This window comes from Capra hircus, chromosome 9 (genome assembly GCF_001704415.2).
Source record: "Capra hircus breed San Clemente chromosome 9, ASM170441v1, whole genome shotgun sequence".
Classification (NCBI taxonomy): domain Eukaryota; kingdom Metazoa; phylum Chordata; class Mammalia; order Artiodactyla; family Bovidae; genus Capra; species Capra hircus.
In genome coordinates this window covers 81776147-81798501 of record NC_030816.1, presented here as the reverse complement: position 1 = coordinate 81798501, position 22355 = coordinate 81776147, and the positions used below count along the sequence as shown (strand labels likewise).

The following is a 22355-nucleotide window of genomic DNA, read 5'->3' as shown; positions in this document are numbered from 1 at the left end:
GTTAGCTGCTGTGTGTGCGTGTGCGTGTGCGTGTGCGTGTGTGTGTGTATCTATATGTATTTACGGCTGCAGTTAGCTGCTGGTTCCAGACCCCCACAGCTTGCTCCACTGGAGGCTAGAAAGCGCCACTCCTGATCCGTGTTGGAATACTCTAACTGGAGCCTTTTCACTTGTTGCCTTGAGTTCTGTCACACACACCCACTCACCTGTGACTTGCTTATCTGGAAGAGACGGGATTGGAATGGCTGACCCAAACTTAACCAGTAGACGCTCATATAACCAGTCAAAGTGTTTATACCTGTGGTTTACTGATCGATTAGTGTTCTACAAGAGAAGGAAAGAGAAAAAAAGTTACCAATATCAACTATAGAAGATGAAGAAAAAAGCAAGCCGTTCCTAGCGATGTAAGCACGGTTCTGTTTTGATAACTCGGATACTTACAGTAGGGGTTAACTGATACTCAATGTAGCTCTTCAGACCGTACATTTTGGAGCCTTTCCTGGGATCTGCTACCACACAGTCAAACGTAGAGGCAGGGTAAACCCACATGGGGCCATAATCTCCAACCTACACATTGCAGGGAGAGGTGGAAAATCAGTTAACATGATTGATATAAATCATCAAATGATTCTTTTTAGGGCTGGAAGTCCTTAGGAGAGTCATTCTTGCTCTTCTTTGAGAAATTATCTACATAAATGCTCTCTGTTCTTACTAAGGTTCTATTTGAAAAACACACTTAATCGAGAGGCCCTTCTGCTCCCGTGTGGGCATCTTAGGCCACAGAGAGGGGCTGAGCTGCCTTTCCTGGAGAGGATGCTGGGCAGGACACAATCTCTCTCCAGTCCAGCTGTCCCAGTTTTATGTAATGAAGGGCTAGCTTTTAAAAATTTCAGATCTACTGCAGACTAATAGCTCTGTGAAAAATAAAATGACACACTTGGCTATCTCAGCAATGCCAAACTGCCATCAAACTTCCTCAACACTTACTCTCATCTTCTGTATGCCCTAATTCTTTTTCAAGGTGAAAGGAGGAAAAAGTGAGGTGAGGTATGAAAGTTCAGAGGCTACTAGGTCAGGACGGTGACTGGAGCCTACAGAGCTTTAATAAGGGACTAAAGGTCTCTGACAACAAGTGCTTAATATTATGATTCTCCAAGAGGGACCCAGATCCAGAAAACCCTCCTGAAGCTGCAGGGCAGGAGACTTTGAGAGGAGCTTTGGGGAACTTCCCTCAGTGACGGGGCCCAAGAGAGGAGACTCTGACCAACCAGGGCCCAACATCCATGAGGTCATTTACTCTACTAGTGGGTAGGGATGCTACACCTTAAAACCAAAGGACCAGGTCTCTGCTTTTTCTTGGTTTTCTGAAGCCTCTATGGCTTTCCTCACTTCCTTTTCCACACAAGAAGCCCACACAGGCAGGGCTGCCTAAAATACGTGGGACAACTCAAATGCCGGGGTCCTTTGGCTCTGTTCCAACACTCTCACGCTTATGACAAAGTCCTGCGCTTATGAGAATCTGAGGGGCAGGGGGGCCATGGGCTCTTGACTCTGTGGAGTTTTAAATTTAATGAAAAGAACAGGATACATGTTAAGTATTTACAAAAACACCTGAAGAAAAAAGCAATCTTTAACCTAACCATTCAGAAGATAATCACCCCAAGTCTGCTTTCAGGGAAGAAGGATTAAAGGGCTCTTGTCCCAGCCCTTTTCTCTGGAGTTTTCCAGGATTTTAAGCATTCCCAAGAAGTAGGAACAAGTAATATGAAAACACAATGTCTTTCTTGCAATATCATTGAGTTTCCTAGGACCCAAAGAGTACAGAATAAGACTAGACTATTTCCTCCTTATTTGAGTCCACGGTGACTACACTCAAAGCCTCTTGTCCTTCTGCCCTGCTCACAACTTACAGGTACATGACTTAATCAGCAGGGTCAGAAGACAGCTATTTCTTTTCTAAAATTTTATCTGGAGATATACAGCTAGGTAACACTTAGAAAATCTATCCACAGTCAACATGTGGGTGAAACCATGGAGCCTGTGTCATCTGATGAGCAAGCTGTTCAAAGATGGATGTTCTGAATGATGTCACTAACTGCCAGCTTTCATTTGCTAGGTCCTTACCACGAACTGGACAACTGATTTAACGAAAGAAAACTATTACCAACACAGAGGAAAAGGGAACTTATTCTGATAACATGCGTGTACTCTGCCAAGGTAGAAACCTAAGTATTTGAATTGCGTTTAGTAGCTAAATATGTTTGGCTAGTAGAAAAACAACATGTAAGAGGTAACTTCAAGACACTTCAGAAAAAGAAATACTATGGTCATTTGTTCAAGTACTGTTAGTCTGAAAAGGTAAAAATAAAGAATGCCTAGACAATAATGGGCATTAATTTACGCTACTCTTAATATATTGTCAGTTACTTACCTGAAGCATTAAATGTGTTTAAGAATACTTTCTAAATGACTAATAACCTTTTTAAAGATACTATACAAGAGCTTAATTAGAAACAAAGCAAAAAACAAAAAATAAACACACTTACAATGATCGGAATTTTCTCTTTGGGTTTTGCCAGTTGCTTGGCCAACAAATACTGTTCCATCCCAGGTTTTGCAAATCCAGGAAATCTAATCATGAGGACAAATGCTCGTGAGTCTTATCCTTTCCCTTGTAAGAATTCTATAGCTCTCATCCACATTTACTTAATACAACAGTTTGAACTTTTTCTGTCTTTCAGATGTACCGGAACTAAGGTAAATAAAACCTGACATAATCAGATTGTTCAACAGCCAATTAGTCATTTAATTAAACTTTATCTGGTAAGAGGACAGTTTGACTCCAGAAGGTGTGATATTAATGGGTGCTCGATTTGCTTGATCTGAGACACTCTATCACCACTCGGAGGCCAAAGGGTAGACCAGAAACTGTCCCCCAGGTACAGAGGCAGAAAGAAAGTACTGAGCGTATCAGTTTAGATGACTCCATGGGGTGAAGGCCACATGCTAGCATTTTACATCCAAATTAAAGTGATTGTCCACATTCTCCCTCAGGAGGCCACAATTACCCCAAAGAAACTGCCACTATTCATAAGTACTTGTGCCATTTTCTTTGGAAACTGCCTTCAGAACCTGTCTTCTTAGAGACCTCAAACATAATAAACTTGGCTATTTCCAGAAATCAAATCTACACCCAAGGCAAAGTTCTAAATGGAAGAAAAGGTGGAATCAATGTATACCCACCCAAAGCGCAACTTCCAAAGAAGACAAGATTGAGTTTTAGAATTAAAAAAAATAAATAAATAGGGGGTAAAAATGCTCAGAAAGCAAAACACCTAAAATAGGAAAAGAAATCTTATTTCTACAAAAATCAGCTGTATTCCGTCTGATTTCATTCCTAAAGCAAGCTAAAGGCCAATGTGATGCTCACAGGGGCCCATATCGTTTCCTTCACCTCCCTGGGCTTCATGTCTCCAAGAGTAAAAGAGATTATATGTACCATAAAGGGGTGTGAGAGCACCATGAGAGAAAACACACAAACTGCTCTGCACAAAGCCTGGTCATGGTAACAGATCAATACGTGGTAAAACATTTAAAAGAAAAAGTTATCATGATTATTTTTAGCTTTCCTGTGACGTCAGCAATGAAACAATATGTCATGAGTTGATAAAGGCAAAAAAGAGTATTTGGCAGATCATTAAATGGAACATATATTTCACTTAAAAAAGCTTCCAAGCTAAGAGCCAAATAAACAAATAGACACGATCAAATCACGCCCCAAACTCTGTGATCACTGGAAAGAGAAACAGCCTCTCTGTCTCATCACAGCCTCTCATACGAGAGCACCGCCCCCCCACCAACCTGTTCCCCCAGCTCTTACACCTACTTGTTAAGTGGCAGCTTCATGGAAGAGCTGGTGGCCCGGCTGTTTCCTCGCTGAGCACCTCCTGCTTCTGCTGACTCTGAATCCTTGAAGTAGGGAGATGACTTGGGCTCATCCCAGTCTTCGTCCCAGTCATCATCATCACCAGTTGCTGGAGGTGAGAACAGAAGATTGTCGGTAAAGAGAGACCAAATAAAGACAGGATGACTTAATTTTCTGGTAACAGCTACCAACTGGGTTAACCAGTTTTTTAAAGAAGAAAAGGGTACACAGTCAGGATTACAATAAAGATGCGAAGAGTACAGGCTGTGTTGTTACGCTTGTGAGTTACAGTTGTGAGTCTTGAGGATTCTGCCTTTTGGCACAAAAGACAAGTCAGAAACAACTAAAGAGGGCTGCTGGTCCAAGTAACTTCAGATAAATGTCAACGATAAAAACACTCCGGAGGGCCTTCCCTGGTGGTCCAGTGGTTAAGACTCCGTGCTTCCAATGCAGGGGGCTCAGGTTCAATCCCTGGTCAGGGAACGAAGACCCCACATGCTATGTGGTGAAGCCAAAAGATGCCAAGCAAACCCTTGTTGGTGCACAGGGAAGGTCTGCTAGAGGCCTGGCTGTGCTGTCCTGCTCTTAGTCATGTCTGGTAAGAATACTGGGGTGGGTAGCCCTTCTTTTCTCCAGGGGATCTTCCCAACCCAGGGATCGAATCCATGTTTCCTGTGTTTCCTGCATTGGCAGATGGATTCTTTACCCCTGAGCCACCTACACACTGATAAACCTAGCTTTATAAACTTGCAAATAAACAGGTCAAATACCCTTTAAGCCAAGAGACTGGGGAGGACAAAAGGGTGTCAGCTCTTTGGAAAGGAATCGCGCAACACTAACACTAACGCAGGCCAGAGACGGACGAGGGGGTGGAGGAGAAAGAGAGAAGCAAGGAACAAGCACTGGGACAGCGCCGGGAGCCTGACCTGACGTTCTAGTGATCCTCTCCGTGTCAGATGGGGTGTTGCCAGCCTTCCTCCCGCCCGCCCTCCACCACTGTTCTCTGCCTCCGTCTCCCACCTCTGAAGGCCTGAGGTGTCCCTTCAGCACTAGGCAGGGAAGTGCCCTGGGATCTCCTCCCTGAGAGTGCCACCATGAGAAGCCCAGAGACAAATGTCAAAAGGAAAAAGAAAAGACTAGAAGGTATCAGAAAGATCTGGGCCAGGATTCCAGCGACACCACGTCACTGCAGAAGCGATATCAGCAGTCTGGTCTGGACCCGGCCCCTGACTCCCGGGCAGGGTGGGAGCCAGAAAGCAGCACCTGCGCCCTTCAAGGCTCCCGACCCACGCCTCCTGCCATTCAGCACACTCAGTTTTGGGCACAATGAGCTTAGACAGGGGTCATTACAAAACAGTGGGCGGGTCTCTTAATTTCAGAACAGACATAAATAACCTTTCTTAATTCCTGAACTGTTTCTGCTTTTAGACAGTCTTCCTTTGCCTCAGTGTTTCCATTAAGCACCGGGGAGTCCAACAGGTAGTTCAGGAAATGATAGAACAGCTAAGTCAGAGGTCACACACCAGCAGGTGATAAACCACAGTCAATCCATGTGCTCATTTTTTTTGGCCCGAGATTTAAAAACAAATGTGTGTTAATAGCGAGGATTTTAAAGTGGGAAGATGACAAAAAAATCGAGATTTCCAGCCTCTCTGGTGGAACACCAGGAACACCAGCTCAGTCTTCCTGCAGCGGCATCAACCCACTGCCCCCCTCTGTCCTCCGCAGCCCCACAGGGTCGCTCTCTTGTTTCACTTTATGAACCTGGTCCCTGAAAGCACTTGCATGTGTGACAAGGTTCTCCTTGAGGGAACCGAGAGCGGACTAGAGTATAATTACCTCATTAGGATTCAGAAGAGTCAGTTTGCCATTAGTGAGACCACAGTTCCTGTGATTAAACCCCTTCGACCGGGGTGCCCTCTAAGAGTGCCCCTCCCCCTCACCTGGTCCTGGGATGCCCTCTAAGGGTGGCCCCCTCACCTGGTCCTTGGTAGGCCTGGGGATGGCCAAAGGCAGAGTCCCAGTTGTTGGCAGCGCTTCTCTGGGCTGTGGCCCCCTCCGGCTTGGCTCCCCAGCTGTCCGAGCTTTCCCAGTTTGCAGGTTTGGAAGCATTCCAGGCTGACCAGGGGTCACTGCCACTGCTGACCTGTTGTTAGGAGTAAAAAAAGGAGAGGATTTTTGTGACTTCTAGAAAGCACTACTCAATTCAGTAGGAAGCAATTGAATAGGGGTGCTGAAAAAAAACTGATAGAAATGTAAAATAATTAAAAAAATAAAATTTTAGAAACATGTAGGCAAGCACAAAAAGCAGCATCAATCGAATTTCACTGCTAGCAATTCGCCGTGTTTGCTCAGGAACTTTACAGCTGTTAACAGAGAAACTCTCTTTTTTCCCCTTCCCCCAAGTAACGGCTTTTCTGAACCTGCTCTCATCCTCATGTGTGTCTGACACTCCCACTGTGTAACAGAATATGTGACATACTCATAAATAACAACTATTTTCTATTTTCAAAGCTGACCTGAACAACACTGTGCCGTCTGTTTCTCTTTGCATGCTTTTTTCCCCCACTTAATATTATGTTTTTGAGATTATATATGCCAATAATATGCTTTATTGACCTTAACTGCTTGATAGTAATCAGTTACATTTTTAGCTGTTTTAATTTTTATTTCAAAACGTATTATGTTCCCAGTTAAAAAAAAAATCAAAAGAATAGAAGGATATGATATATAAAAGCATTCCTACCACCTTAAGATGCTAGTCTTTCTTTCAGAGATGACGACTCCTAACAAAGCCCTTTGTACATACTCACACATGCCATGCAGTGAGATTCTTTTTGCTTTAAACATGTTCTAAGTGAGCCCCAACTGCACTTTCTACTCTGCACTTCTCTCTTGTTTTTCTATAGCCTGAAACATTCTCCTAGGTATTAATACGATGACCTTCTTGTACGCGACTCCGTTGTATCTGTTTCCCGTCATCTAAGCAGCACGTGCTGATGCTCATTTAACTTGTTTGCAGTGTTTTGCTGCTGCTAGTAACGCTGCAGTGTACATCCTTACACATCTTTCCTCACATATCCAATAGATCTATGCGGAATTCCCAGAAGAAAATTACTGGGTAATGAAAGTGTGCATTTATTAATAAAATTGATAAGATTTTGTCAAACTGCTTTAGAAAGAGATCGTATAGTCACCTTCCTACACTCCTACTACATGCCAAGGGGTGGCGTCTTGCACAAAATGGGGCTATCATGCCAAGTTATTTTTAAAATATTTTCTCCCATTATTCTTTTGCATAATTTTATAGTTTATTAATGTTATAAATAAAATTTTTGAATGGGCAATACATGCCACCCTATTTCAAGGACTACTGCAGTTAAGAGGAGCCGGAGGTAACCACAGGTTTTTTTTTGTTGTTTCCTTGATTTTTAAAATAATTTATTTACTTTTAATTGAAGGATAATTGCTTTACAATATTGTGTTGGCTTCTGCCATACATCAACACGAATCAGCCACAGGTATACACATGTCCCCTCCCTCTTGAACCTCCTTCCCCACCTCTCTAGGTTGTCCCAGAGCCCCAGCTTGAGCTCTGAGTCATACAGCAAATTCCCGCTGGTGATCTATTTTACATATGGTAGTTTCCATGCTATTCTCTGCTTCTTTCCTCCCCCTCCTTCCCCCATTAAGTCCACAAATCTGTTCTCTACGTCCGTGTCTCCACTGGGGCCCTGCAAATTGGATCATCAGTACCATTTTCCTAGAGTCCATACATATGCATTAGTATACGACATCTGTTTTTCTCTGACTTATTTCACTCTGTATAATGGGCTCTAGGTTCATCCTAGATTTTTAAATTTTAAATTTTCAACCTGTATGGAATTGACTTCGGTATAAGAAATAATATAGGAATCCAGCTTAATTTTTCCCTGTAGTCATCTGTTGCCCTAACATCATTTAATGAATAATCCATTCTCTCCCCACTGATTCACCTTTACCATACACTGGACTTGGGACTATTTCTGGGACTCTTTCCTATAGTCTATTCCTCTAATTGGAGAAGGCAATGGCACCCCACTCCAGTACTCTTGCCTGGAAAATCCTATGGACAGAGGAGCCTGGTGGGCTGCAGTCCATGGGGTCGTTAAGAGTCAGACATGACTGAGCATCTTCACTTTCACTTTTCACTTTCATGCATTGGAGAAGGAAATGGCAACCCATTCCAGTGTTCTTGCCTGGAAAATCCCTGGCACAGGGGAGCCTGGTGGGCTGCTGTCCGTGGGGTCGCACAGAGTCAGACACGACTGGAGCAACTTAGCAGCAGCAGCATTCCTCTAATACCAAACTACTTTGGAGCCCACTAGACAGAATGCCATATGGTAAAGTTTGTACTTTACCATAACATCTTTTATTATTTTTACAGTGAACTTCAGCATCAGTTTTCTGTTTTTAAAACTAAAACAACCTTCAGTTTTAGGATTAGTATGTCAGTGGTAAAGAATCCACCCATCAATGCAGGAGATGCAGGTTTGATCCCTGGGTCAGGAAGATCCCCTGGAGAAGGAAATGGCAACCCACTCCAGTATTCTTGCCTGGAGAATGCCATGGACAGAGGAGCCTGGTGGGCTCTAGTCTGTGGGGTTACAAAAGAGTCGGACACAACTTAGTGACTAAACAACAACAATAACAACATGTCAACTTTAAAAAACATGATTTCACTTGAACCTTAAATTTGTAGATAAATTTAGGGAAAACAAATAATGCCTTAAAATTTTTTTTTCAACGCTGAACTCTATTAATTCAAGGACATGGAATAGCAAAGTCTTCCTTCTCACATAAACAAAACAAAATGAAACAAACCTGATATTAGAGAGAGAGGAAAGGTTTGCAAGGCAATTACCCAAATGGCCTCATATGCCTCTCTGATATTTTAGAATGCCACTGTGGTTGGGTTTTTTCTCACTCTTCACCATTTGACACCTGGGGGGATAACTGTCAGCCACCTTCCAGGAGCGTCACCAACAGAGCACACGTTTTACAAGAGGAAATGTGACTGCATTCTAACATCTCTTGTACCTTCAAGAAAAAGGTGACGTTACTAATGATTTTGCTCAACGTCAAATATTAACAGAAGAAAGACATCTGACTGTCAATCCATATGACTGTCAATTTCTCAAATACATGGCTGACAAGGCGCTCCTCTCAAGCCACTCTAGTGGATTCTGGAAAAGAAGGCTGTTGCGCTGAGAGCTGGCCAGTCACACTGCAGTTAAGAGAATCCCTTCCTCCACAGCTTTCTTGGGGGGTTGGGGGGACAGATACTCTGTGCTCTCCAGACTCTAAACCAGGAGGTTTTGTTTTCACAATAAAAACTTCAAAAGGTATGCAAATTCTGGATGGTAGCATGACAGTAAGTACAGATATTCGTCTGGCATTTCTAGAAACTGCTGAGGAAAAGGAACAGAAGAGCTGCAATCTAGAACAACAGAAAGTCCAGCCCCACTGGAGAGTAAGGCTGTTGGCAAACCCTCAGAGAAAGGCACTGTATCAACACCAAGGAACAAATGGGACATGAAATTCACAGCAAGTATCCTAAAAAAGCTGAAACACATAACATGATACTCTGAAAAACTACTTCATTACTAAATTGTTTATAATCAGTGCATTGCGACTGGGCGGTGCACAGGATCTTAGCTCTGCCTGGGTGATGAAATCCTCGTTGGCAAATCACTGTTTGCTTTTGTCCTGCCTCCCCAACCCCAACCCCCACTCACCCCCGGGAATATTCCTTCTATCTTGTTTCAACTTGACTTGTGCTGATAAATCTTTCAAACCTGACCAACTAGAAATCTCCCCAGGTTCTATCACTACGGCCCCTCCTCTAACAGCAGCTGAACAACCAGCTCCCGAAGCCTACCGGGGTCTGCCTCCCCCTGAACCCGCCCTCCCTGTACTTTGGCCTCTGGCTCCTCTGCTCTCCACCCCCAATAACCCTGCTGTCCCCTGACTAAGCCTCTCCTCTGCTTTCTGCCAGCTCTCCTTGCTCTTTCTACCCAGCGAGGTCTTCATCCTCTTCTTTTCCCTCCCTTCATGGTAACAACATCCCCCTCCCCGACCAACTCAACTTTATTATTTCAAAACCTTTCACTAGACCTCACTGACCACAGGATGGATTCTAAGCTCATCAGTCCACTGATCAAAATCCTACCTTTTCCTTCCATGACTTCCCCATCCTCACTAGTCACCACTGATCCTCACTCTATGTGTCAACCTGCAGTTTCCCAGACTTCCTCACATCCTTCCCCTTGTTCACGCTCTACTTTCCATCTGTGCACCAAGCCTGCAGGAAAGCGGTGCATCTCACAAATACATGTCAAAGGGGGGCAAGGATGAGAACACTGGCCCACTGGCTGAATTTTAAATCCCCTTATGAAACTGTGCAGCAGACTCGGGTTCGATCCCTGGGTTGGAAAGATCCCTGGAGACGGGAAAGGCTACCCACTCTAGTATTCTGGCCTGGAGAATTCCATGGACTGTACAGTCCATGGGGTCACAGGACTGAGCCACTTTCACTTTTTCTTTATGAAACTGTAGCAATTTGACTCAAGTAAACAGCCCACAGGTTGAATGTTAAATCTCTTTATGAAACTGTTGTGATTTGACTCAAGTAAACTTCTGGTGGGTACAGTGGTTAAGAATTTAAGTTCTAGAGCTGTCTATCTGGGTTTGAATCCCAGCTTTACTGCTTACTAACTGTATGAACTTGGTCATTCGCTCCATCTCTCTTAGTTTCCATACTTACTGAATGGGTGTAACAGCATTAACCTCCTCACAGGACTTTTGTAAGCATTAAATGACATAATGCATATGAAACATCTCACAGAGTATCTAGCACATGGCACAAATTCAGCAGAGGTCGTCTTACTACATGGCTCAGTTAGAACATAAAGAAAAGCCTGATGACTGGTAATCTTTGAGTAAATCCCCATTAGTTTACACTTTATGGCAAAACATTTCTGTCTCCTTTCTCTTTCTTATATGTATCTGAAGGAAACAAATCTTTAGCTAGAATAGAAAGTATTTTAAGTGCCTATAATCACCTATTTAAATAAAAGATTCTCTATTAATGTGATCTGGCATTGTTTTGAAAATATAATTGATGGTCTTTTCCCCTAAAGATCAAAAGCAACTCTTGATTCTTGGGGGTTTTGGCACATTTTCTGTGTGCTGAATGCTGAGCTCTTGCTTTTCTTCAAAGCCTTACCCCAGCTGCAATGAACTGGGCTATAGAACAAGCTGATCCTTTGGCCTCTGACTTCTTTGCTCTCAATTCCAAGAACCCCTTCTGTCTCTCACCTGCAGACATCTGGCAGCATGATAATGCATTTTGCTCCTCCGCTAAGGTCTCGAGGGGCCTCTCCTTTCCTTTGCTCCCAGGTCTTCCCTTTCTCTCCTTTCTACTGAGTCATCATTCTCTTCCGGGCCAGCCCCCCCCTTACAGCATCAAAACCATCCAGACTGTCAACTCCATGGTTAAAAATCCTTCATTAGACCTCACTGTCCATGGTATAAATTCACCAATCAAGTCTAGTTGAAAGTCTTAGCTGAAAGGTCTCCAAGGTATAAATCCCAATCACTCTTTCAGTTCCTATATGTCCCACTTTCTATCTTCCCCGGTGGCTCAGAGGTTAAAGCGTCTGCCTGCAATGCGAGAGACCTCGGTTCGATCCCTGGGTTGGGACGCTTCCCCTGGAGAAGGAAATGGCAACCCACTCCAGTATTCTTGCCTGGAGAATCCCATGGACAGAGGAGCCTGGTGGGCTACAGTCCACGGGGTCGCAAAGAGTCAGACACGACTGAGTGACTTCACTTTCTATGTTGCCATGTTCCCAAGAAGACCTTTATTTAGTTAGATACTTTACTGGAAACACCACCTCGCTTAGGGGAAAAGGATTAGTTCTAAGGGTTTCAAATTGAATTTTACCTTATTTATGGAAGGAGAAGGAGAAGGAGAAGATGAAGAAGGTGGTGATTGGCTGAGACTTTCAAGACAACCAATCTGAGCCAAAATATCCACCTTAAAATAAAAAAAGGTGCTCAGTAAATGAAGGGTGGGGGAAAAAAAAGAGTATACCGAAGCTAAAAACAGCAAATGCATAGCAGGGCTAAGTTCAGCAGAAAATTCCAGCATGCCACTCATGCACAAACATTACATGCAGAAACCAAAGCCCTTACTGTATAGTTGTGGGTTATCCTCCGTGCATTAATATATATTCTAAAGACTGTTATCGTCACAACACAGTATCACTGAAGCACTAAAAGTAATTATATGCAGCACAGAAGGAATGGAACAAATATCATGCAAGTCATACAGTCACAGAAAAAGAACTCCAGGGGAAAACAACGTCAAGCTTTAAAAAATGTCAGGATGTTGAACTAGTGCTTTCAAAGCCACCAGATGTGAGATGAGCAAAGCTTCCTGGAACCTGAAAGCCACAAAGAACCTACCTAGGAACGGCTAAGACCACAGAACAGCCCGCGAGGCCATGAACGCTGCAAGCTCCTGAGCCTGCTGACCACCTTGATGTGCAGAGTTGACTTGAGAAGAGAGAACTGATACGCTCCCCGGAGCTAGGCAGTGGCCAAGTCAGCATCGCTGAGGAGGACAACCTTGGAGCCCAACTTCCAGGCTTTGAATCCCAGCTCCACAACTATCTAGTAGGGAAGCCACGGCTATTAACATTTACATAGTGCTCGAGAACATGCTTTCCAGGCATAACTTCCTTCTGAAGAAAGTGGTGGTGTGATTTCCATTTTGTAAATGTAAGTAAATTTGGTTTTGGAAATCAACTAATAATACACAAAGAAGACAATCGTGATGGAGTAACTGGGATCCACTTAAAACTAAAAGAGACATTATATATGAAGCTGTCTTCAAATCACTGGCCAACAGGCAATAGGGGACCTGACACCTACCTAGAGAGACTTTCCAGGCCTCAGGTCAGGGATGGGGGATCCACACAAAGACCACTGGTCTCTGGGAATTGAGGAGACAGAGCTGGGAGTCTGGGGCAGAGCAGTGAGAAGGAGAGAGCGGCACAGAGGCCCCAGAGACTGGGTGAAGGGGTGGGGATGGGATCCCAGGTCTAAGGCTGCGTACTGATCAGCACACCCATATGAGGAAGCAACCACATGAAGGGTTAAGTATCAACCTCTCGGCAGGGCGGATCTCACCAGCCAGCATGGAAAACCTCAGAATTCAGGATTCACGGGGTGTGATATTAGGTACAGAACCGCAAAGGCTTTTGGCTTGGAGAGAGAGGCAAAAATATCCCTAGGCTGAACGTTGCTCTGGCCCCACCCTAAGAAGCTTACACTGGAAGAATTAAACTGTTTCCTAAGTAACTTTCTTTTTAAATAAATAAAAAAAAAGAAAAAAACAAAAACAAAAACCCCACTAGTCTGCAACCGCTGGCCACAAAAATAATAGGATCTGGTTTTGTTATATTTTGCTACTTAGCTGTACTTTGCTTCTTAGATGACATCCTTGGGCCACCAGGACATATAAGAATCAAACACTTACTTCTGACAACAGGCGTCAGTGAACGTGGGCAAGGGCCTGTTTAGAAAACCACAGCAACACTGACTTGACTCACTGGTTTCCCAGGATCTTCTTATGGATTCAGAGGAAATCAGGTCTTTCAGTTCAACTGGTTTTCCTGTTCTTCAAGACACAGTCTAGGAAGAACACTCTTCACTGCCCAGATCAAGAGACTGACAGTACTGAGAGAGAAGACGGGGAGACAGGCGACGGACGCCCGCCCTTCTCTGTGTCCACCCAAACTAGGTCAGACCTCAGCTATGAGGCCAAAACTGAGGCCTGAGAATCAATGCAAAAGGTGACTTATATTTCATTATGGTTGCTTTCTGCCGAGCTTTCTACCAAACTAGCAAACAAGAGTACAAACAATATATAGGAAGGTTCAACAGATGCTGACGAGCAAGCAGAGCTCCCGCTGCCCACCTGGTTCCTTACAGAGGATGCTCAAAGTTCAGTACAGGTCAACACGGGTCATTCAGTTTGATAAGTCTATCAGGTAAGGAGGGTCAGTAATCAGGGGGCTCACCACCTTGTGTATTATCATCCTGGGGGAAAGGTTTTGAAAGCATTCGTAGGTCCACCTTATTACAACGCAAGGAAATTCTCGTGTGTGCCTCGGTCACACACGTCTACACCTTACTGGTTACGCTGTCACAGCTGTTCACACTGCTACACCCTAATATATGGTCTCCTGCTTGGAGGGAAAGAAGGAAGGAAGGAACTTCCGGAGGAAAACTTTGTCCAGGGGCATACAACAAAAATGAACAGAAATTAACTGGGTTTGTGAAAGCCGAGGTTATGGTATTTTGGTTTGCTTTTTGTAACTCATCTGCTTGAATGAGGCACAACGTCTTTATCTGACATTTCTCATTCATCAGATGTTTAATAACCATGTGCCAGCTGTGTCAGGAAATAGGGATAGTAAATAATGTGATTCCTTTATAAGCCAAGAATATTTCAATTAGTTTCTGATAAAGGTTTAATTCTCTTTCTCAAAAAGGCCCACCAAAAGTATAAACTGTCTTATGCAAAAAGCCTAATCATTTCAGCTCAAAATACAGATAGGACTTGTAAAATTTCCCATTTTGTTGTTTATAGATCTTTTGCTAAAAGGACATCACTGAATTCTACAGATGAAACTCTACTGATTTAAAAAAGCCATCTACAGAAATATAAAAACTTACACATTCTTTTAAAAATAAGGCTAGATCACAACAACATTCTAAATCCATCTGCAGCCGGTCACAGCAGCACTACTGACTGGAAATTACCCCCCAAAGCTTAAACAGCTCACCGTTCAGTCGCTAAGTCGTGTCTGGTTCTTTCTGACCCCATGGACTGGAGCACACCAAGCTTCCCTGTCCTTCACCACAGCTTACTCAAACTCATGTCCACTGAGTCGGTGATGCCATCCAACCATCTCATCCTCTGTCGTCCCCTTCTCCTCCTGCCCTCAATCTTTCCCAACATCAGGGGTCTTTTCCAATGAGTTGGCTCTTCACATCAGGTGGCCAAAGTACTGGAGCTTCAGAATCAGTCCCTCCAATGAATATTCAGGGATGTTTCCTTTAGGACTGACTGGTTTGAATTGTTTAATATCCAAACTATTGAAAATAACTGAACCCCTACTAAGTACCACATATAGTTATAAACACTTTAGAACTTTTTTCCATTTACTCTTTGCAACAATTCTGTGAGGTCTTTACACAGAAGGAAACTGAGGCACACAGAAGCTAAGACAGTCACCCTGAGTCATACAGTAAGGATGGGATCTGGGAATAAACTCCAGGCAAGGTCTGGGATCAAAGCCAAGCGTGTTCCTGCCCTTACACACCTGAAGGATTCAGGACACTCCTGTCATAACTACAGCTCACAAAGGCACTCAGGGCTTTAAAAGTAGAATGGAAAAGAGAGTATAGAAATAAACAACATTTCAGAGAAAGAGAAATGGGAAAGTCAGGAGGAGAAACTAGATTTGTGGGGGAATAATGAGCAATTCTGTTCAAGCAGAGTTTGAGATCCAGAGGAGACAGGCAGATAGAAATGCTGAACAAAAAGCTGGACATTGAGCAAACTACAGAGAAAATTCAGGATTGGGAGATATTTATATGGGGAATCCTCTGCCCAGCTAGAGAGGGTAGAAGGAGATGGTTGGAACAAAAAAGGATAAGCAGAATGAGGTTGTTCCCTGGAGAGGGAAGAGATGAGAAAAGGAGAGTATTTCTTAAACATCTTCTGTGAGTCCAACACCACTTACACCAGTGGCCTGGTCCTCAGACAGTTCAGGAAGCAGCCTCGACTTTTGCAAGTGGAGCCAGATTGTCAACCCAGCTCTAAGGTCAAACCTTACACCAGTTTTCCCACTACACCAACTTGCGTGGAGCGGAGGAAGGATGGGATGGAAAACCAGGGAACAGAAGAACAGACATCCATGGGGAACTGGGATTCAGTGTGATAAAAAGCAAGAATTTTAACAAAAGGAGAAGTAGTTTATTCCAAGTATGTATATCTTTCTAGTATTTCAAAAGGATAGAAAAATAAACCCCTCAAAAGGGATTTATTAAAATAAGGGGTTTAGAAAAATAAAACCCCTCAAGTCAAAAGCTTTCAGATAAAACATCTAGCTTTATACACCTTTCAATTAGTGTTTAAGCACCACTGCTCTTTCAGTTCAGTTCAGTCGCTCAGTCGTGTCCGACTCTTTGCGACCCCATGAATCACAGCACGCCAGGCCTCCCTGTCCATCATCAACTCCCGGAGTTCACTCAAACTCATGTCCATTGAGTCGGTGATGCCATCCAACCATCTCATCCTCTGTCGTCCCCTTCTCCTCCTGCCCTCAATCTTTCCCAGCATCAGGGTCTTTTAAAATGAGTTAGCTCTTTGCATCAGGTGGCCAAAGTATTGGAGTTTCAGCTTCAACATCAGTCCTACCAATGAACACCCAGGACTGATCTCCTTTAGGATGGACTGGTTGGATCTCCTTGCAGTCCAAGGGACTCTCAAGAGTCTTCTCCAACACCACAGTTCGAAAGCATCAATTCTTTGGTGCTCAGTTTTCTTTATAGTCCAATTCTCACATCCATACATAACCACTGGAAAAACCATAACCTTGACTAAACGGACCTCTCATGACAAAGTAATGTCTCTGCTTTTTAATATGCTGTCTAGGTTGGTCATAACTTTCCTTCCAAGGAGTAAGCAAACAAAAATGTCTCATTAATTTCTAAAAAGTAAAGATTCAGTGACTGAAGAGTTTTTTAAAAGATCTACACTGAGAACCTTTTTATAATTATATAATTTAAACACTAACAACTGGGCGAAAACCAACATGAGGACGACTATTAACACATGTTTTGCAACGATATCTGAGATTTATTTTCACCAGCAGGCTAATACATTCTGGAGGCACAGCTACTAATAGGAAGTGCTCCTGAATCTGTAAAATACCAGATAAATAACTAACAATGAAACCACCAATAACCACTAAAAACTATTCTTTTTTAAAGGTATTGTAATAGCTGTCCTCATCCACCTTAAAATCTGTACTAGAAAAAGAAAAAACAAGAATCTAATTCATTTCTTTAATATCCTGCAATAAGTTTTCTACACAGTTTGCAACTGTGATGTGTATATATATATATGCTTGTATTTTGTGGTATGTATATATTTATTTTTAAAATTTTTATTGTGCTGAAATGTAATGTAAAAGTTCCCATTGTAACCATTTTTAAGCGCGCCGTTTCATGGCATTAATTACATTGTCAGTGTTGTGCAGTCATCATTACCATTTTCATCAAACTCCCAGATCCTGTGTATATATTTAAACACAAGAAAGGTAGCACTATCCGTAGGGAGATGCCTTTGTAAAGGCGCAATCATCCATGTCTGCACATCTGAAGCTACCCTCGTTCTTCTACCAGCAGCCCTGGCTTCCCGCGGGGCAGCTGTCCTGCAGTCTCCCTGGCCAGCCCCTGCTGACGACGTGGATTCCCGGCTCTGCTGTGCAACAGTGCTGCAGGGGACCCCCTTTCCTGCCCAGACACCTGTCCGGCAGCAGAGAGGGGGTCCTGCTCACAGGTGCTGGGTCAGAGAGCAGAAACACTTCACGTACTAACACAGACTCTCACACTGTCCTCCAGAAAGCTTTGTCAGTTTATCTTCACCAGCTCCACATTGGAATTGCCTACTGAACATCCCTTTCCTCACATTAGGTGTTAAAACATTTAAATTCTCTGCTAATTTGATGAAAAGAATTTCAAAATGAGCATTTTGCAATATTTACTGGCTCTTTGTACTTCCTTTCCAGTGAAAAAAATCTGTTCACCCCCTTCGCCCGTTTCTTTTCTGAGCTGTTCATCTTTTCCCTATAGATTTATGAGAGTTCTCTATTAACAGAATTACCTGGTACCTCTGGCACATTAGAAATTCTTTTCCTAGGTGAATATTACTTTTTGATTTAAATGTAGCAGCTCTATGGTTGCTATGAATTGTGTTGTATTTAGAAACACCTTCTATATTCCAAGGTTATAAAAAAAAATGTTGCCTATATTTTTTCCAAGTATTTAAAATAAACAGCTTTATCAGTGTCCAAATTAAATTGTTCCAACACATTTAAAGAATAATGCATTGTATTCCTTTGACGTTTACAGTCTAGTCTATGCCACAGTCAAGCGGCGAGTCTGTGTTTTACAGGTAAGGAGTTCCCTCATGTTCTAAACAAGAAAGAAAAAGGTCACAGTGGGTTGTGGGGCTGCTGCACGAACATTATCTACCACTACGCTAGTCACTGCACTTACCTCTGCTTGCTCAGTAAGAAGCTAGAACCAGAAGGGGCCTCAACAATCTGAAATTAGGAATTTTAAGAAAAACAAAAGGAAGTGCTATTTTACATATTAAGTTAAAAATGTGTGAACTAACTACTCTGAAATGCAGTATAGCTTCAAAAGTCAAGGAGGGTTCAGATAAATTAAAAAATAACAGGCTCAAAGTAAGTTATTTATGAACATCTGCAGGTAGAATGTAACCTTTTAGAGAGATCTGTCTAAAAATATGATTTAAAAGAAAGACGCGACAGTTAGAAAGATAGATAAGCAGCAGCTGAATGTGTGGCTTTACCCTGCCTGCGTGGGAAGAAAGCCAAATTCAAAACAAGTGGTGCTGAGAAGACTAAGGATACTGATTAGGAAGAGTGTGGTGTGCTGAGCTGAGGGGGGGGGAGGGGGGGAGGGGGGAGGAGGAGTAGGGGAGAGGGGGAGCAGGGGGGGAGGGGGGAGTGGGGCGGGGGCCTGCCTGACCCATGGGCAGAGGAGAGGGCTGGCTCCTTCTGACGCACAGCAGGCAGATAGATCCTTTACCAGCTGAGCCACAAGGGACGCCCTCCTCTGACACACTTGCTTCCAAACAAACTCTCCTCCGGGGGAGAAGGCAACGCCAGAATCACTAGAAGAGCCCAAGAGTCATATCCCTGGAACAAAAATAGTATTTTCTAACCAACATTCAGAAAATGAAATAATGGAAAAACCTGACAGCAACGTTCTCCAAAGCTACCAATTAACAACAGCATTTGTAAAGCATACCACAGTCTCGGCCCATTTAGATTGTCCGTATATCCCAGACAACTGAGACCACAGATGGCTGTTAAAAGTATTTTTACTCTAGTTTCAAATGCTCAGATTAATTAATTACAGTCATGTATTCTGTATTTTGTTACTCCTGGTTTCAGTTTGTCTTTGCTTTCAAAGGATCTGATTAGATTTAATGTCAGATTGGACTAGTAAAACCCAACCGTCATTAAGTTGATTATATTTTCTTTCAACCAACCTGGAAGAAAAAAATTATACTTATGCTGACCAGTTTATATTACATTTAAGTAGTGAGAAATCTTCTTCATAATATAATAAAATTTGAGATTGATTTTAAATTTGTGTTTATGAGTTAAACTGCTTCAGCCGACCCTGAGCTAATGGTTGAAGTAGGTCCCTGAATTAAAATATGATAAACAGCTCTATGTTTTGTTTCCTTCACTTATTTTATGATTATCTCAATTTAATTCCCCGTTATTGAAATGCTGTCCTTTACTTACTAATGCGGTTTCACCGGTGTTTTTGTATAATCAGTGAATCTCAGCTGGGCTGACTTTGCCCATCTGGCAACATTTGGAGACAGTTTTGGTGATTGCTGTGAAGGTGGTGCGGCAGGCCAGAGACGCTGCTGGTTATCACAACGAGGAAGCGTCAGGCCCCAAATGTTAACGGCACCCAGGCTAAGAATCCCTGGTAAAATGTCAAGTAACGTTTAACTGGGCTTCCCTGGTGTCTCAGCGATAAAGAACCCGCCTGCCAATGTAGGAGACGCAGGAGATATGAATTTGATCCCTGGGTTGGGACGATCCCCTGGAGGAGGAAATGGCAACCCACTCCAGTACTCTAGCCTAGAGATTCCATGGACAGAGGAGCCTGCAGTCTATGGGATCACAAAAGGGTCAGATACAGTTTAGTGACTAAACAACAAGATTTTACCACTATTTCTTCACATTTTATCTTGAGTAAACTTTAACTGGCCAACATTCTCAGGTATTATATATTAACAACATATAAGAGAATGCTCAACTATGGTGATAACTTCACCTCCAAATTTTAAATATCTGAACCAGACTAATTTGTAATTCAGGATGTCCACAAAAGCTATTTTAAAATGTATAAAATCGGCAATTAACATTTAGTAACAGTACTTTGAAAAACTCTCTTAAAAGGTTAAGATATAAATAAGCAGATAACTGTGAGATGATTACTAGCCTTTACACTATTTAAAGCCTTTTATGTAGTTAAAAATATCAAGAGATATCTCCTAAAGCCCATTCATTTCTAAAGAGGTAGGAAGTAGTAACATTTTCAGATCTGTCTTCTCAATTTTCTTGTTGACGCTGGCTCTGGATAATCATTTAGCAATAACTGAACCAGGCCAAAGTACTGGAGCTTCGGCTTCAGTATCAGCCCTTTGAAAAAATATTCAGGGTTGATTTCCTTTAGGATTGACTGGTTTGATTTCCTTGCTGTCCAAGCTCCAATACTTTGGCCACTTGATGTGAAGAACTGATTCATTAGAAAAGGCCTTGATATTGGGAAAGATTGAAGGCAGGAGGAGAAGGGGACGACAGAGGATGAGATGGTTGGATGACAGTACCAACTCAATGGACACGAGTTTGAGTAAGCTCCAGGAGTTGGTGATGGACAGGGAAGCCTGGCGTGCTGCAGTCCATGGGGTCACAAAGAGTCATTCAGACATGACTGAGTGACTGAACTGAACTGAGTCAGGTAGTCACCTAAATTGGTCAAATTCATTAAAATTAATATTAAATTTTCAGTACATTTTTCTCAAATTATCCCGCTTTTCCAAGTTTTCCAGAAGCAGTACAGTAAGAGTACCAACTACTGGCTCTGCAGCTGCCTTCCCGTGCGCTGCACCCGCAAGAGGGGGGGCTCACACTGGACGCGCAAGTCACGGGCCACGGCCACAGAGTCGTGTCCTGTTCCAGCCAGAGTTCTGACACTGACCCCAGAGGACCCTTTTCCTTCCTCGCCCTCGCTTGCAAGGATATTCCCAGTTTATCGGGTCTGTGTTCAACATGCCAGACTTTTACTAGCAACTCTCAATGAACACCCTGCCTTCTCACTAATAATCAACGCTATAAAAATAGTCTGCAGCAGGCTTAAGAGGCAAGGTCTTTGTTAGAACCCAGCAAAAGAATGCCACACACACACCTAACAGCTATTTTGTCCGTGCTTTCAGGGAATGGCAAGAGCTTGACACATCACCAGCTCTCACACGGTGCTTTGCTCTGTCGAGGCAGAGCACGACTTACCTGGTTGCTGCTGTTGGTGGCCGATGCATTGGCTTGGGCTGTACTTGCTGACAGGGAGTCAAGGAAGGCTTGGTCAGCCACTGAATTTCCACAAGCAAACTGATCTTTTCCATCACTCGGCAAAATCTGAACATAAGGAAGGACCACAGTTACTTACTTTCATAGACTATAGAGTTATTTCTGAGGTAGAATCCCTGATGGCAAGTAAGAACTATCAAAAGGTTTCTATTCTTAAAAGGTATGAACTCAAGAACAACTGCCCTAACGATTCCTTTCTGCAAGTGTGCAGAATTCTTTAGAAAAACACAACTAATACCAGGATCAGCTTATCACATTTTTCTCATTCTTGTCAGTTTTTAGGATGCTAAATGCACGGTGTACAGAGGTCAAACATAACATGAGACGCGTGGGTTGGGTTCGGGATCTGTGAATCCTCTGATAGGGTCTGGAAAGGTGGGGTGCCTGCCCGTGCACATGTCGGGCTGGCCAAAGAGTTCATTCAGGTTTTTCCAGAAAAGACATTCTAGAAAAACCCAAACAAACTTTCTGGCCAACCCAACATTTCAGCAATATCATCAGTATTCTCTGGAGCGCTCAAAATTCCCCACTGAACTCAGTCAGGAAAACAGCCAGCCTTCCCATTTTGCAGGCAGTGCCCAGCACACACCCTCCCAGGGCACGTGCTCTCTCTACTGGACGGGAACCCAAGGCAACTCTGCTCCTGAGCTACACTCCAGTTTTACTCACAGGCTACCAGGCAGCCTCAGTTTCTTGCTGTCACCCGGGATGAGAGAAGCAGGCTCACCATGGACCCAGCGCTCCGTTCTCGTGACCTACAGACAGCCAGCAGGGGGCGCCGCGAGGCTGACTCAGAGAGCCTTGGTCAGCTGGGTGGGGTGTGTCCCCACAGCATCCTTGCCATTTATCACTACAGAGCTTATACCCGGCAACAGCTCACTCCA

General features: G+C 43.3%; 1 protein-coding gene and 1 non-coding gene across 2 annotated transcripts in view; one reads left to right on the top strand and one right to left on the bottom strand.

Annotated features, from left to right (window-relative positions):
- SNX9 (sorting nexin 9) overlaps positions 1–22355 on the bottom strand; it is a 91488-nt gene that overhangs the window by 26055 nt on the left and 43078 nt on the right. Inside the window, exons 4-9 of the mRNA XM_018053410.1 lie at positions 21394–21519; positions 5906–6071; positions 3887–4034; positions 2547–2631; positions 442–567; positions 207–324 (exon numbers count right to left, since the gene is read on the bottom strand). Coding sequence (XP_017908899.1) covers positions 207–324; positions 442–567; positions 2547–2631; positions 3887–4034; positions 5906–6071; positions 21394–21519 — 769 coding nt within the window. The remainder of the gene's footprint in view (positions 1–206; positions 325–441; positions 568–2546; positions 2632–3886; positions 4035–5905; positions 6072–21393; positions 21520–22355) is intronic.
- On the top strand, positions 4336–4408 carry TRNAW-CCA. The gene has a single exon. It is a non-coding gene; the product is annotated as a tRNA-Trp (tRNA).